Source organism: Parasteatoda tepidariorum, chromosome 5 (assembly GCF_982258835.1).
Source record: "Parasteatoda tepidariorum strain Cologne lab strain chromosome 5, Ptep-v5.0, whole genome shotgun sequence".
Lineage (NCBI taxonomy): Eukaryota > Metazoa > Arthropoda > Arachnida > Araneae > Theridiidae > Parasteatoda > Parasteatoda tepidariorum.
In genome coordinates this window covers 72,968,591-72,985,003 of record NC_141759.1, presented here as the reverse complement: position 1 = coordinate 72,985,003, position 16,413 = coordinate 72,968,591, and the positions used below count along the sequence as shown (strand labels likewise).

Sequence of the window (16,413 nt, the reverse complement as noted above, 5' to 3'; positions counted from 1 at the left end):
GTAGAATTATCTTCAATTGTTTTGACTGCATTTTGCTTCTTCTTTTTTCTTTTCTTTGCTGGTGGTTCTGTATTATTGTTAATATTGATGTCCGTGTCAGTTTCTGTATTCGGTGTTGTATTCAAGTTTTCATCTTTATTTTCCATGGTTTTGTCTGCAGTGCTTGGATTAGTTTCAGTCATTATTGATTCGACTTTAATGGAGTTTTCATTCATCACCTTGTTTTCTTCTGCTTGAAATTTTTTCCGCTTCCATCTGACGTGATAAGCTGCATTTGTCAGTTTTAGGAAGTATGAGTATTCATAGTCTCCAGGGTAACTTGATCTTATCTGAATGAGCAGTTTGCTAAGTAATTTATCTAAGCGAATCAGCTCCTCTGTATCAAACTGAGAGTAAAACTCTACAAGATCATCAATATGTTCAAGTTTAACTGATGGAAAATATCTTTTTGAAATCCCACAGGTAGCAATGATTTTTTCTAATGACGTGGACTCTACGCAATGCGACGGTGAATCACGACCAGAGAATGAGACCTTTCCACCACGAGCTGTTTTATGATACGGCATGATTTGAAAAAACAAAATGGGGGGATCAAAATCCAGACATCAAAATGGTCAGTTATCAGTATTGTCTCTCTCGTCTCAGAAACCTGACGAGATCAAAATCAGCATCACTCACCTTGAAACTTTCAGGATAATCAGCATCAATTCTTCATGACCGACATCGCAAGGAAGAAGAAGACATCAGTAGAGCAAGACCAGCATCAGTTGTCGGCATCCTAGACCAGCATAGAGAACATCTTCATCAAGATCCTCGGACACCCCGACATCATTCGCCATTTCCTGAATCGCATATCATGACACCATATTTGCAAAGATGCCAACTTGCTCCGAACAGCAAATATATATTTTGAAGTGGTAGTTTATCAATTGTGATTCTTGGTTTAATAAATTCAATTCAGTAGATTTTTATCCACCACTATTTCTAAACAATTCATTGGGTTATATAATTCACCACTTTATAGGAGTTATGCCATGCTATACGTTATAAAAAGCTAGCAAAAATAGTCAAATATTTACAAAATTCACTTCGTAGTTATTTACCGTTTTATTAATTATTTTGGCGTGTCCGGAGCAGTTGGCATCTCTGTATATATTTTAAAGTGTATCAATTGTGATTCTCGGTTTAATAAATTCAATTTAGTAAATTTTTATCCACCACTGTTTCTAAATAGTTCGCAGGCTTAAATAATTCACCACTTTGTAGTACTTTAGTCGGTTTATACACAGGATCCGAGTTGGGATTGATAGACGACGAGTTGACGGCTCAATTGAACTATTGCTCGAAGCATACCTGCCAACTTTCACGCTTTCCGAGAATGGATTTTTAGAGTGTTTGTAAAACAATAAACGAAAAACAATCTGACTCAAAAATATATTTATATTTTGATCCTGTTGAAATTCGCTTGTGCATGGATTATTATGCTTTTATATATTTATTGTAATTGTTAATATGTAGTGGTGGTCAAATTCACTTATAATTATCATTATAATTCAAAAAGTTAATTGGAATAACCTGAGTATTGCTACCACTTTAAATATGAAAATAAAATCTTCCGGAAGAGTTGGCAGGTATGTCGAAGGGTAGAGAGCGGAGTTTGTTGCTCGGCGACAGTTGTGCGATTAAAATTGGCTTGGGACTTGTTTCGAAGTTTCTTCTTAAAGGTAAGATCGTTTTGATTTGTCTTACCGGTGACAACTAAGGCACGAGTCGGTGTCATCTCTTCGAGGTGAACACGGAAATTAGTGCTACTCAAGTGATGGCATCAGATAGCATTTCTGATTCTACAGAGATCATTTTAACCACGGAATGGGAAGATCTTATGGATTCTATATCTGATCAGGATAGGATTACTACATAGAAAGGTCCTTTTAAGGGCCAGAAATCGATTTCACATGAAAACTCGGTTAAAAATCAAATCGAGCAAATAACCCTAAACGTTGATAACAATACCGAACTTATCCTAGTTCCCCCAGACGAGAATAACGATTTATCGAAAATTAGAGATAGTGTTAATAACATTAAAAATGTCTTTGCACCTACTATTCAAAATGAAATACACCAAACAGTTATCTCAATTTTAACAGGATACATTGAAACCCTACTTAACTCTACGACAGAGATGGGTAATCGTGTAGCATTAATTTCTTCAAACCATTTTAGTAACGATAATATAAAAAAAATTAAAAATTTACTCAAATTATGTGTTTCTAATCATCTTGGCTTCGTCGGTCACCGGTGACCCCCATGGCATTCAAAGTGTTAAAATATTTTGTCCAATGCCTAGTAGTTAGCATCTGTGTGATTAGATACACTGACCTAAACATTGATTTAATCAGTATTTCTAGAAACTTCACGGACAACACTTTTGACTGCAATACTTTTTTATTTTATAACCTTCATTGAACAGCCTACCCAGTTTTTAAGCTTACGACTCGTAATGTCCATCTCCGTAGCCTTGTAATTTTGAACCCGATGCAGAAGACAAGGGAACTCCTGGATCAAGTATGAGGAGAAATTTCCCTTCCTAGCTAGCTTTTTAATGGTACTAATCCGCATTTGCTTTACATGGAGAGGAAAACCACATAAACCTCCCACGGTTACCTGATCAAAGTTAATCTGAAATTAAAAATAGTATATTTTATTATTCTTTCGGGATAAAATTTGCCTTTATTACACAAAACATCTTTTATTTTATATTTTATAGCCGTAGTTGAACACTCGATCCAATTTTTTTTTTTTTGGGGGGGGGGGGGATTACGACTACTAATGTTCAACTCCGTAGCCTTGTAATTTTGAACCCAATGCAGAAGACAAGGAAACTCCTGGATCAAGTAGTGGGATAAATTTGCCTTCGTGGAGGATTTTTTGATGGAACTAAGTCGCATTTGCGTTAAATGGAGAGAAAGACCACGAGAACCACCCACGATTAGCCTGACAGCAAAGGGACTCTAACATATGATGCGTCTACCACTGGGGATATTTTACGTCACCTCTGCGGTCTGTGCGAGCCGGGTGCGGAATTCGTATCGACCAGCCATCGCTGGGATTCGAACCCGGTTCACGTCATTTAAAGGTGAGCACTCTATCCCCTGAGCAACAGCGGGCTCTGATTGCAATACTGCGAATTTTAACAATATTTTGAAATATGAAAAGTTTCCAGTCTTAGACCTATTACACACTTTTTCAAGAGTGATGCGGCATTAACCCTTCAACATGGTAAATAGTCGTCTTCATTTGTATATTGCATGTAGCCATTTTTTTCTCCCCATCAGTGTTAATCTGCATGTATTGTTTTTGTACCTGTAAACTTATCAACTTCATGTCGATCGACCTAAGAGGAAGTACTGCTTATTTCCTATCCTTCTTCCTATTTATGTTCCAGTTACCTTTTTGATCCACCATGAAGTCCAATATTCCAATATGAATGGGAAAAGGGCCCATCTGAGTCTTCAGGCTTCCAGTTTGAACTTTATGACTATGATTAGATATGTTTGATTTGTAGTGAAAGAAAAAATAAGTGTGTCAAATAAGCCGTGCCCACATTTAAGCTACCGCTTTTTATTTCTCTTCCTCCTGATTCTGATTCTATACGAATGCAATATTTCAGTTAAATTCAGTTGTGAAAAGCTTCACGTAATTTAAATATTATATATTGAGCACGTTTAGTTGTTTTGTTTTTCTTTACAGCTTTTAATTGCGGTAAAACGTTTTTAATAGCACTGGAAAACAATTTTTTTCTTGTTGCATGAGATACGGATAAACGGATCTTAGACACTTTCACGTCAATAATTTTAAATACGATACAGCGTGATAATTGATAACGAATTCTTATAGTTTTTCTAGACAAATAAATACTTTTACTCTAATACTTTTGTTTTCTTGCACATTAGATTATTTCTTTTATTTCTACATGCATATATAGATATCTATATATATATATATATAAACAGTGGTGGCCAAAAATGTGGACATTTTTTGAAAGTTTCATGTTTTTCAACTTTGTGAGCTTGTAGAATATATTAATTTTCACTTAAATACAAAAGTTTATATATCAAATTGAAGGTAATTTAATGCGGAATTTAATAATAAATACAGTATTACAATATCTGTGTTACGAAAAAAGTTATACAACTAATAGTAAGATCTATCTTAGATTCGCATTTTTTTAAAGTGATACTTACACAATCAATACTTAGTAGGATAACCCTTATTTTTTAAGACAGCTTCACTGCGTCTTTTCATCGAGTGAACGAGTGTTTGGAGTTCATCTTTCGTAATCACATGGTGCCAAGAATCAATTATAGCTTCAATAAGTTGTCTTTTATTGGATGGACGTTTTTTTCGTACAAGAGTTTTTTTCGTCGCCACAAATTTTCAGATGGATTGATATCAGGGCTGTTTTCTGGCCATGGTAATATAGCTATGCCCTTATTTTTTAACCATGCTTTGCATACTTTTGCTGTGTGGCATGGAGCTGAATCTTGCTGAAAAATAAATGGTGCGTTGTTGGGGAAGAGATCCCTGATGGAAGGTATCAATTTTGTTTCAGGACAGTTTCGATGTATTTTTTGGCATTCAGGATGCCAAATCAGGCCGAATAAAAATGCCGATAGAAAACTGCCGATAGAAAAATTAAACGGCTATGCCTTCAAGATTGAAAAAATTTAATCAGATGCCATTAGATGTGAAATGAATGCAGCGGGTATTGCAGTAAATTCAAGAACAATAAGAAGAAGGTTATCAAGATTTGGACTACAACTAGAATTCCAAAGAAAAAAACATATTTAAATCAAAAGCAACGCGAAAAACGAGTTTGGGCAAAAGAACACATTAACCGGTTAACGCCCAGCGTCACATATTTAAGACAGTTCCTTTTTTCAAAGACATTCATTGTGGTGGGAAACTTTTTTCAGCATTTTCATTCATCTGAGTGAATTAAAAGATTCTCAGATGCCGCAATGATTAAGTTATTTCTGATTAGATGTAGAATTATAAGGAGCAAGTACTTTCTGATCTATCAAAGACTTTTTTTTGTCCTAACAGTAGAAAAAACCAATTAATTTCAATAATATATTATACCACGTTTTCCATAAAACCACTTTTTACATGATTTCAATATATAATTTCCGGACAAAGCAGGTTAAATGGTCAGAAAATCAATGGAAGCAAGTAATCTGGAGCGATTATGAGAGTAAAATATCGCTCTTTGGTAGTGATGGTGGAAAATACGTGAGACGTAGAGTAGGTGAAGCACTTCATCCTGATTGCATTGAAGCAACTACAAAAAACCCAGCAAATGTCATGATTTGGGCAAGTATGTCTGCAGATGGTGTGGGCCGAATTCTAGTGATTGATGGCATATATATATATTACCTAAATTAAATAAGCATCATTGGCGTCAATAATAATTGGCGCAATTAAGCATCATAGGAATAGATTTTTTACGTTTCTCCTAAACAAATTAGTGCCACATTCCCATTAATTTTGCCTTTGAATTCATAAATATTTTATTTTCCATTATTCCATTACCGTTGATTTTAAAAAAGTAATAAATTTAGAAACTCGTTTGAAAGAAATGTAAATTTAAAAAAAAAAGTGCGTGGTAATTTGATGACGTAGAGCACGCATGCTACCACATAATGTTGTTCATTTAAAATAACTGACAAAGCGAATTTAAAATAGTTAAGTATTTAAATACGTGCAGTTAACTAAGTTGTGATCAAATAGCTAGTAATGTAAGCTAATATCCCTGAAAGCTAACTATCACTGATGTTGTCTTTAAAATATGAAAAAATAAATCATTAAATTTAAAACAGTGGCTACCACTTAACCAATCATTAAATTCCATATCGTTCTTCGCTGATCCCTCTCGAACGATTCGTTTTAGAATGTTCTAATGTCGACAGTGAGCTACCTCGTGTTTCGAATTATCTGTATTCCAAATTTCATCACTTTCGATGGGATGGTTTAGGAGTCTATAAGGACAGGCATTCATTTTTATATAGATAGATAACCGACCCAATTTTGAGTTTACGACTACCAATGTTCTAGTTCGTAGCCTTATAATTTTCAACCCAATCCAGAAACTGAGGGAACTCCTGGATAGAGTATTGGAAAAAATTTGCCCCCGAGGAGGACTTTTTGTTGAAACTAATCCTCAATTCCGTGACATGGAGAGGAAAACTGCGAAAACCTCCCACTGTTAGCCTACTGACAAAGAAGTCAAGTATTTGTAAAAATGCAACAAAATATTTGTCCCCTAGTTTCAATTTTGTGAACGTCAAACAAAGGCAAAATGAAAATCAACGCATCGAATATAAATGAGAAATTATTTGTGAGCACAACGTTAAACGTAAATTGATATTAAAGTTAAAGCCGATATCATACTGGGTTTAACTCAGGGATGATTGACGTTTTAGAAAAGAGTGCCGCTATCTGGAAGGGAAAGAAATTATCATGTCAAGAAAAATGTATAGGTTCAGCCAGTTAGTTTATAAACAAAATAAAAATTAGTCGATTTATATACCGATATAAACTGAATTAGCCTTCTTCTTCTTCTTCTTCTTCAGCACGACAGCCCCTTACAGGCCTTGGCTGCCTCAACCACGCGTAGCCTCCAACGCCTCCTATCCATGGCGACTTTTTTCCAGTTGTTAATCTTTATTACTTTGAGATCTTTAGTATTGTCATCGAGCCATCTAGTTGGAGGTCTTCCTCTGGCCCGAGATCCAGAAGGATTTTCAAAGGTGGCTATTCGTACTGCATTGTTTTCTGGACCTCTCCAGGTATGGCCAAGTAATCTTAATCTATTGCTTCGGATGACCTGCACTATCTGTGGTTGTCCATAGAGTCTATATAATTCAAAGTTGTATCTGATTCGCCTCTTTCCTGTACTGGGCCAAAAATATTTCTGAGGATTTTCCTTTCAAAGACACCAAGAGTACGCTGAGTGTCTGCGTTTAGTGTCCATGTTTCACTTGCATAGAGCAATACAGGTAGAATAAGAGCCTTATAAATTTTAATTTTGGTTTTTCGACTGATTAGGCTTGATCTTAATTGCTTTCTTAGTTCAAAGAAACACTTGTTTGCCATTTTAATTCGGTTGTCTACTTCTGCTTTTATGCTGTCATTGATCATTGTTCCAAGGTATTTGAATTCATTAACCTTTTCAAAGGAATTAGCCTGTCAATGTATAATAGTATTTGCGATTTTTATTTTTCAGGAAACGCGTCTCTTAAGTACTATTTCTGCAACTGATACCAAATATAGCAAATGAATAAAGGTAGAAAAGAATGAGAAAAGTAATGGAACGAATTAGTATGAAAACTTATCAGTTAATCGGCAAATCAGTCAAGGTGAGAATCGGTGAATAGGTAAGCATCTCAGTGAATCGGTTTATTACTTAAAAGGTAAATCAGTTTTTATATAGTTGGTCTACAGCAGACAACCACTGTTTTTTCATATTATTGGTCTTTATATATCTTACAATATTTATCTTTTATGCGTAATGCAGAATTGTTATAAAGGATGCTAAAATTAAATATTACATGCGTTCAAAGGTATATTACAACCAACCGTTGGACATGACGTGCGTATGTTATAGTCGTTGACATGCATCGACATTTGTATACAGATGTTGTGTTCCGTTGTTAATATTTTTAAAAAAGCATACTGCATAAATTCCACATATTGATTCTAACACATATTTATAACGTGTTCGAGAATTGCAATGTCCTACATGCCTAAGGCATGTAAAAATGCTAGAAGTTGGAAATAAATTAAGTAAATTGTTTTTTTGTTTGTTTTTTTCATTAGATTAAGTATTAGTGAATTCAAGGATATAAATAAGAAACAAAACAAAGTTAGTTTATTCTTACTTCCCTAGTCATATTAATTTTTTTTTTTTTAAAAAACTGTGCTATGCATAAAAAAATAAAGTTAAATGTTTATGTAACATGTTGGAGGGCATGCTCCTGAAAAATAATACCCAACAATTTTGATATTATGTTTCGCTAGCAATGATGCTCTGCATTTTCGCCTTTAATGCTTATTCGTTCTTAAACTTAATACTTTTTGATTAACTACACCTGATACTTAATTTTTAATCATACTTATATAATAGTGTAAGTATGATTAAAAACTAAGTATCAGATATAACAAGTAATAATAAGTAAAGAGTTGATGTAAAACTTAGGTCTGATATAAAATGTGAGTGCTTATTTAAAATATAAGTGTTGATTTGAATAAAATGTTGTCAATATCAGTTTGTTCGACAGATTAATATTACGTAATATATTGATGTGTTTTCATTAATTGCAGTTGGAAAAAAGACGTTCAGAGATATATTTTGCAGACTAACATGACCTACTGTAAAAATTTTGATATTTTTCGAGACTTAATTTATAATACATAAATTTTTGGAATCTGGAGCAATGATTTTATGTTTTTATAATTATTACTTTCCTCTACCTTGCTCATAAAAATCTTAATAAAAGAGGGAATACAATGGCTACTGATTCAGAATCATACTATTACTATTAAATATTTTTCTATAATTTATCTTATTTTTTCCATAATTTATCTTATTTTTTCAATTAAAAAAAAAATGAAGCGCTCTAAAATCTCACTAACATAACAATTATCCCTGCTTAAACGATCAATACGTATAACAGCCAGTGAACTACTTAACAAAAGATAAATTATCTAAGCAAGCTTTAAGCTCATCATATTTTTATTTTTAAAAAAAAATGAAACGGCTCAGTTTTAAAAAGATTCATAAACCACTCTGCTGTTAAACTCAATAAAAAATTACTTATGATTATGAATAATTTTCCCTCATAAAGAGAAGTGTGCATTATTTTCATAAAAATTAACTTTTAAGAGTTTTCGCTGTAATTGAAATCTTGAGTTCTACTTGTAGAATAAAATTAAGCGAAAAAAAAGTATTTTAAAAAACGTCATTACGTAAAAATCACAGAAAAGAGAGAAGAAAAATTAATGCATATCTGAGTACTTCTTAAATTACCAGAGCTTAATTTAGCGAGATAAAAATTTGTTTCATCACTTTTAATAAACATAAATTAAGACGAAAAATACTTTCTTTAAGAAGATTCAGTAAAAAAAAAATTTATTCGTTATTTTCGTTTTTATCTTACACTTATGTCAACAAGTTTCTCGTTTATGAAATACTTAATTTAAGCATAATAAAATAAATTAAGATGAGTTTTTCAACTTTCTAATTTCATCATACGCAAACTTTAATCAATTATTTTTCGATTAATGAAGAACAATTTTAATAAAATACTTCAAAATAATAAAAATGCATCCTTTTTAAATCTAAGGTTTTTTTTCCATAGATTTGAGAATTGTAAAATAAATCTAATAAAAATTAAAGTGCATAAAATTATTAAAACCTCTTTATCCGGACTAGAATTCCTGATGACTAACTTTGTTAGAGAGTTACTACATAGGGGTAACATTCTCTAATTGATCAGGAGCCAAAATTTACAACAACAAAAAAAGAAGAAGAAAAAAACATTTCCTCGAGAACTTAATATAGAGTGATGGACAAAGTAGAACAATTTGAATGCATTATTGAATAAATATCTGATAGAGTCTCAAAATTATAGGTATATAAACGTTATTCTTGCTTTTAAAATTACTTTTAACAATTCAAGATATATACCGAAGAGCCATTTCATTATGACCACCCTCCATCTATAACAATGGGCTCGCCCAGGTTTTCATGGTTTCTCGCCCAGGAACAATGTTTTCATGGGGCACATTAGGATCCATAATCCTCCTAGAACAATCCCTGACGTCTGTAAGTTACTTGAACGTAGTTGCAGACCAGGTTCACCCACTCATGGCAACAGTTTTTCCTGCGGGGGATGGTGTTTACCAACAGGATAATGCACCATGTATTAAGGGTCGAATCGTCGAGGAACATTCCAGTGACTTTCAAGTCATGTCTTGGCCCCCAAATTCACCTGACCTTAGTCCAATACAGCATCTGTGGTCCTACTTGGAAAACCAAATTCGTGCTGCCACGCTACCCCCTCGCAATGTGAGGGAATTGCAGGACCAGTTGGTGAGCGCTTGGTACAAGATACCTCAGACTACCTATCAGCACCTTGTGGAATCAATGCCACGGCGGGTGCTAGCAGTTTTGAGGGCTAAAGGTGGTCCTACATGTTATTAGCAGGGTGGTCATAATGTAATGGCTCTTCGGTGTATATTGTACGCAAAGGTAATGATAAAAAACTGTCTATTTTGAGAAATAATTAGATTAAAAAAATTATCATAGCTCTAAAACGTGTGTGTGTATAAAACGAAAAGAATTCTCGCAAGCCTTTCCAAGCTGATAAATCAATGGTATCACATTCGATAATCAATGAAATCACCTAATTATTCTGATTTGAATGCTACTTTGTAGAAATAGTTTATTCAAACAATTTAAAAACCTCTCTCTGCCTAGGCCAAAAAGGACTGAATTTTGAAACAAAAAATATTTTTAAATCCACTGTCGAAAAACCATTTATCTAGTTAAAAATACCAATTTATGAAATTTATTGAGGAAAATATGTTTAAAAGGTATGTTACCTCTATCCTCTATCTCTTTATCATTCATAATCAAAAGTATGTAAACTTAGATTGTAAGTTGAAAACACCAATTTATGAAATTTATTGAGGAAAATATGTTTAAAAGGTATGTTACCTCTATCCTCTATCTCTTTATCATTCATAATCAAAAGTATGTAAACTTAGATTGTAAGTTGAAAACACCAATTTATGAAATTTATTGAGGAAAATATGTTTAAAAGGTATGTTACCTCTATCCTCTATCTCTTTATCATTCATAATCAAAAGTATGTAAACTTAGATTATAAGTAAAAAACACCAATTTATGAAATCTATTGAAGAAAATATGCTTAAAAGCGATCGATGCTACCTCCATTCTCTATCTCTTTATCATTCATAATCAAAAGTATGTAAACTTAGATTGTAAGTTGAAAACACCAATTTATGAAATCTGTTGAGGAAAATATGTTTAAAAGCGATGTTACCTCTATTCTCTATCTCCTTATCATTCATAATCAAAAGTATGTAAACTTAGATTATAAGTAAAAAACACCAATTTATGAAATCTATTGAAGAAAATATGCTTAAAAGCGATCGATGCTACCTCCATTCTCTATCTCTTTATCATTCATAATCAAAAGTATGTAAACTTAGATTGTAAGTTGAAAACACCAATTTATGAAATTTATTGAGGAAAATATGTTTAAAAGGTATGTTACCTCTATCCTCTATCTCTTTATCATTCATAATCAAAAGTATGTAAACTTAGATTGTAAGTTGAAAACACCAATTTATGAAATTTATTGAGGAAAATATGTTTAAAAGGTATGTTACCTCTATCCTCTATCTCTTTATCATTCATAATCAAAAGTATGTAAACTTAGATTGTAAGTTGAAAACACCAATTTATGAAATTTATTGAGGAAAATATGTTTAAAAGGTATGTTACCTCTATCCTCTATCTCTTTATCATTCATAATCAAAAGTATGTAAACTTAGATTGTAAGTTGAAAACACCAATTTATGAAATTTATTGAGGAAAATATGTTTAAAAGGTATGTTACCTCTATCCTCTATCTCTTTATCATTCATAATCAAAAGTATGTAAACTTAGATTATAAGTAAAAAACACCAATTTATGAAATCTATTGAAGAAAATATGCTTAAAAGCGATCGATGCTACCTCCATTCTCTATCTCTTTATCATTCATAATCAAAAGTATGTAAACTTAGATTGTAAGTTGAAAACACCAATTTATGAAATCTGTTGAGGAAAATATGTTTAAAAGCGATGTTACCTCTATTCTCTATCTCCTTATCATTCATAATCAAAAGTATGTAAACTTAGATTATAAGTAAAAAACACCAATTTATGAAATCTATTGAAGAAAATATGCTTAAAAGCGATCGATGCTACCTCCATTCTCTATCTCTTTATCATTCATAATCAAAAGTATGTAAACTTAGATTGTAAGTTGAAAACACCAATTTATGAAATTTATTGAGGAAAATATGTTTAAAAGGTATGTTACCTCTATCCTCTATCTCTTTATCATTCATAATCAAAAGTATGTAAACTTAGATTGTAAGTTGAAAACACCAATTTATGAAATCTATTGAGGAAAATATGTTTAAAAGCGATGTTACCTCTATTCTCCATCTCCTTATCATTCATAATCAAAAGTATGTAAACTTAGATTATAAGTAAAAAACACCAATTTATGAAATCTATTGAAGAAAATATGCTTAAAAGCGATCGATGCTACCTCCATTCTCTATCTCTTTATCATTCATAATCAAAAGTATGTAAACTTAGATTGTAAAAAAATCATAATAAAAATAAAAAATCTTAATCTCTTGAACTACATGCAATATAAGCGATCAAAAAAAATTGCTGTATTGTTGCACTAATATTTTACAAAATTCAAACCAGTTATTCACAGCAATAAAATTAAAACTGATGTCGTTATATCATAATGTAGTTAATAAAAATTATAATCGCAGAAAGAAAAATTAAACCTTCTACAATTATAAAAGTACATTTTTTAATTTATTAGATTTTTAGGCAAAAGGGGCTTGACTGCTTCCCTTCAATCCTTACTATTATAGTAACAATTGGCCGGGATGACCTGGTTGGTAGGGCACTGGGCCCATGTCCAAGGGGTCGTGGGTTCGATCCCTGCCAGCCGAAGACTCCCCGTGTAGAAATTGTGACTGATGCACGTTAAATCTGTCGAGTCTCAAAGTCCTCCATGTTCCCATAACAAATCAATACCTCTGGGGGTACTGGATTGGAGATTGATGATTCTCTGATTTAGGTCTAAATTACGATCTGTGGATGAATGAATGGATGTATGAATGGGTTCGCCCTATAAACGGGTGTGACGTATGAGTGTGGCAGAAGTCGAATTCTTGGCCATACATGGCACCACTCCACTGGAAAACAAGAACAATCGCAACCCCTCTGCCTAATTTCCATAGGTCAACAACATAGTAACAATTTTTCATATGTCAGTCGGATGTAAATAAATTAAGTGTGACTCAATGCATTAATTTAAATATTTAGAAAATGATTACTTTCAATCAACGAATGTCATCCTTACCTCGGTGGAGAGGGTTTATTTTTTTTCTTTTTCCCCTTGTTTATTCGCTCTAGGTTACAATTGGGGTGAAATCGATTCGGAGAACGATTTTCAAAAAGATTTTCAAACACACGCACACAACTGATTAAATTTAATTTAAATAAACGTATCTAAAGATCTGGAGATAACTGGGTTTAGGCTTGCGTACTACTTTCCTAAACTATCTTTTCTGACCTGTAAAGGGTTTCAGCCCTGTTCCCACTAAATTTATTACTTTTTAGAAAAGAACTCCTCTTATAATTGGAGCTGGAAATGGTGCACAATTTGTGTAGCCAAAAGTAAGAGGAAAATGTTCTGCTTTAATTTTAAGCATTAGGGTTCTGAAAAAGAATATAAAGATTTGCCAAAGAAAAACATTTAAAATATAGTCCATAGCAAATTTCCCCCTTTTTTTCCGGCGAAAACTGAATAAAAGTAAAATATTGTGATTTTGAGAAAAAAGTTAATAACAACAAAAATTAAATTAATAATTGAAAAAATTTTATCAAATTGGCACTTTTCTCAGATAATGCCCTCATGGAATAATTAGTTGATTAACCATATTAGATTGTCCAAAGATTTAATTAAATTGATGAAAACAAAACTTTATTCATATTTAAGTACACGCCGCAACACTGCAAAAAACGTTCTGCTGTACTGCTCTAGGGTTGTACTATTTATTATGTTAGCTTGGCGATGCACGCTCATGACAAAAAAAACGAGATATGCCCCTTTGATTTGCAAAATCTTCAGGTCAAAAATTATATGTAGGAAGGTACTTTATTTATGTCACACTAGAGCAGCAGAATGGACTATTGGCGATGATCTGGGAAACATATCTGAGGAGGATCCGAGGATGTACCATCACAATTTTGATCCTGTGCAGAGAGGAGCTCATTTAAAGTCACTTATTCCTCGGTTAAGACATAGATCTGAAGGGGAAGGAATTTATCTCGAAATCTCACAGGATTCAAAACCATTCTCTCTTCATACGAATCTGAAACAGAGATTGGTGACTAATTTTTAATGGATGGTTGACTGAATGTAAACAATAAAAAGCTTCCTAAAACTGGGAAAAAAATTAAGAAAACTTCCGGTATATCCCTCCGCTTATGTTATGCTTACGAAGCGATGTGTGAACAAACGTAATGGACTAAGAAGTTTCATTATTGTGATTTGTGTTTAAATTTACACTTAATTTTGTGATTCATAAGAGTTTGCTGTAATTTATAAATTCTAACAGAACGTGAGCTTAAAACAAATTTAAGAAAATTAATATCACAGCAGAAATAAAGTGTAAGGTTTGCTATGTTTCGAATGTTATACCTTATTTGGCTATATTACTTTACAATACCACTGTTTTTTTTTTTTTTTTTTTTTTGGATAGACTCATAGCATGCTTCTGGGTTTTTTCAAATTCGTTTCGTTGAAATTTAAATTGAAAGAACGCGTCATAATCTGAGCACTAAAGCATAATAATGTTAGATGGATGGCTTTTTCAAGCTCAGGCGTAAAAATCAATCGAAAGTAGTAGCCCGGTTTATTGCGTTTTTTAAATTACATACATTTGCAGGCTTGTGTGCTCATTTTAGGCTTATAAACCTTTGTCAAGTAAAAGAATAACACGAAGAACATCGCGAAAGATTCGAACCCGTCACTTCCACGCTTCAGTAGTAACGCGGAAGTCTTACGACGAATTTTAACCCCTTGTGCCATCTGTACTAAGCTTTGCACTGTGAACCAGCCATTCTCTTTTCTACTTCATTTTAGTCCCGCAGTAGACTGATCGTTAAGACACGGCTCCCAGCAGATCACCGAAGTCAAGCATCACTGGCTACGGTGAGTGCGCGGGTGGGTGACCACTTGGATCAGCCTGCGTAGGGACCGAGGGTTGCGGTATTGATCCTCGTTAAACTGTTCTACCGTCAAGTGCTCGATTTCACGTGCAGGTCGTTGGGCTACAGAATCGGGGATGCCATCCCCTCCGCAGAGGATCAAAATTGTGATGACATGTCTTCGGATCATCCTCAGGGGTGTTTCCCAGACCGTCGCCAATAGCCTATCGCGCAGATGTAGTTCGACGTAAATTAACTACAACAACATCTACTTTATTTTATTTTGTTTATTTACTTTCTTTTTTGCATACGAAAAAGTTACAAACAAATAAGTATTGACGAGAAATGATTGCCGAGATTTTCGTGGTTAAACATTTTTCCTTAATCAAGTTCTCATTCACATGTGATTTAATCGCACTTTTACCGAACATTCACAGCGAACGCACATTTTTCGAAAACGAGAGCGTCGCATCTAGTGTGATTGTTCCTGTATCCGCAAAGAAATCGTCAATCATTCTCGTTCGTATGCGAAAAATCAGATGCACTACGCACGGTAGGTACTTAATTTACTTCGCACCAGAACTGCACAATGGGCTATTGACGACTGTCTGAGAAACATCCCTGAGGATGATCCGAAGACATGCCATCACAATTTTGATCCTCTTCAAAGCGGATGGCTCCCCTGCTTTGATAGCCCGGCGACTGCACGTGAAGTCGAGTTCCTTGCTGTAGAACAATTTACACATCACACCCTCGGTTCCTACGCAGACTGATCTAAGAGGTCACCCACCCGCTTACTGCTGCAGCGAGTGATACTTGACTTCGTTGTCCTACTGGGAACTGTGTCTTAACGATCAGTCCACTGAGGGATACACTACGCACGGATATTTGCGCAAGGGAGCAGTCTCATTGCATGCGAATACCGCACTTCCGCATACCATTAAAAGAAGCGCTTAAACATCACACAGTGAGAATGATCTTCGAAAATGAATTTTATCAATATGAATTTAAAAACTGAAAAAGACTGCAGTAACTGTAACTGTTATAGAGTCCAAAAGCGCGAAATGTTTGTTTAGATTTATTTCGTAATTTTACAACTATAAAGAGGTAAGGAGGTTTTTCAAAAGTTTAAGCTCTAATTCATTTTATAAATTAACATTGTTATAATCGTCTTTTGTTCGGCTTTACTTCGTCTCAGTATGATGTCATGTAAAAGGTAGGAGCTATATGTGAGAGCCTAATTGATTATATAATGTATCTGATTGCCTTGTTATATAACATCTGCTCATAGCAAGTCTTTGTTTTCTATGTGT

The 16,413-nt window shown here is 33.5% G+C and overlaps 1 protein-coding gene across 6 annotated transcripts in view; it reads left to right on the top strand.

Moving 5' to 3' along the window:
• Positions 1–16,069: 16,069 nt before the first annotated feature.
• The window catches only part of LOC107451802 (WD repeat-containing protein 76), a 30,895-nt gene continuing 30,551 nt past the window's right edge, over positions 16,070–16,413 (top strand). For 2 of the 6 annotated variants that reach the window (XM_071185229.2, XM_016068045.4), the window contains exon 1: positions 16,070–16,207. Coding sequence is in view for 3 of the 6 variants with exons in the window: in XM_016068037.5 (XP_015923523.1) it covers positions 16,300–16,316 (17 nt within the window). In the remaining 3 variants the exon portion in view is untranslated. Of the gene's footprint in view, positions 16,330–16,413 lie in introns of all 6 variants that reach the window. The other 4 variants (XM_016068037.5, XM_016068029.5, XM_043044899.3 and 1 more) reach the window with 4 other exon arrangements.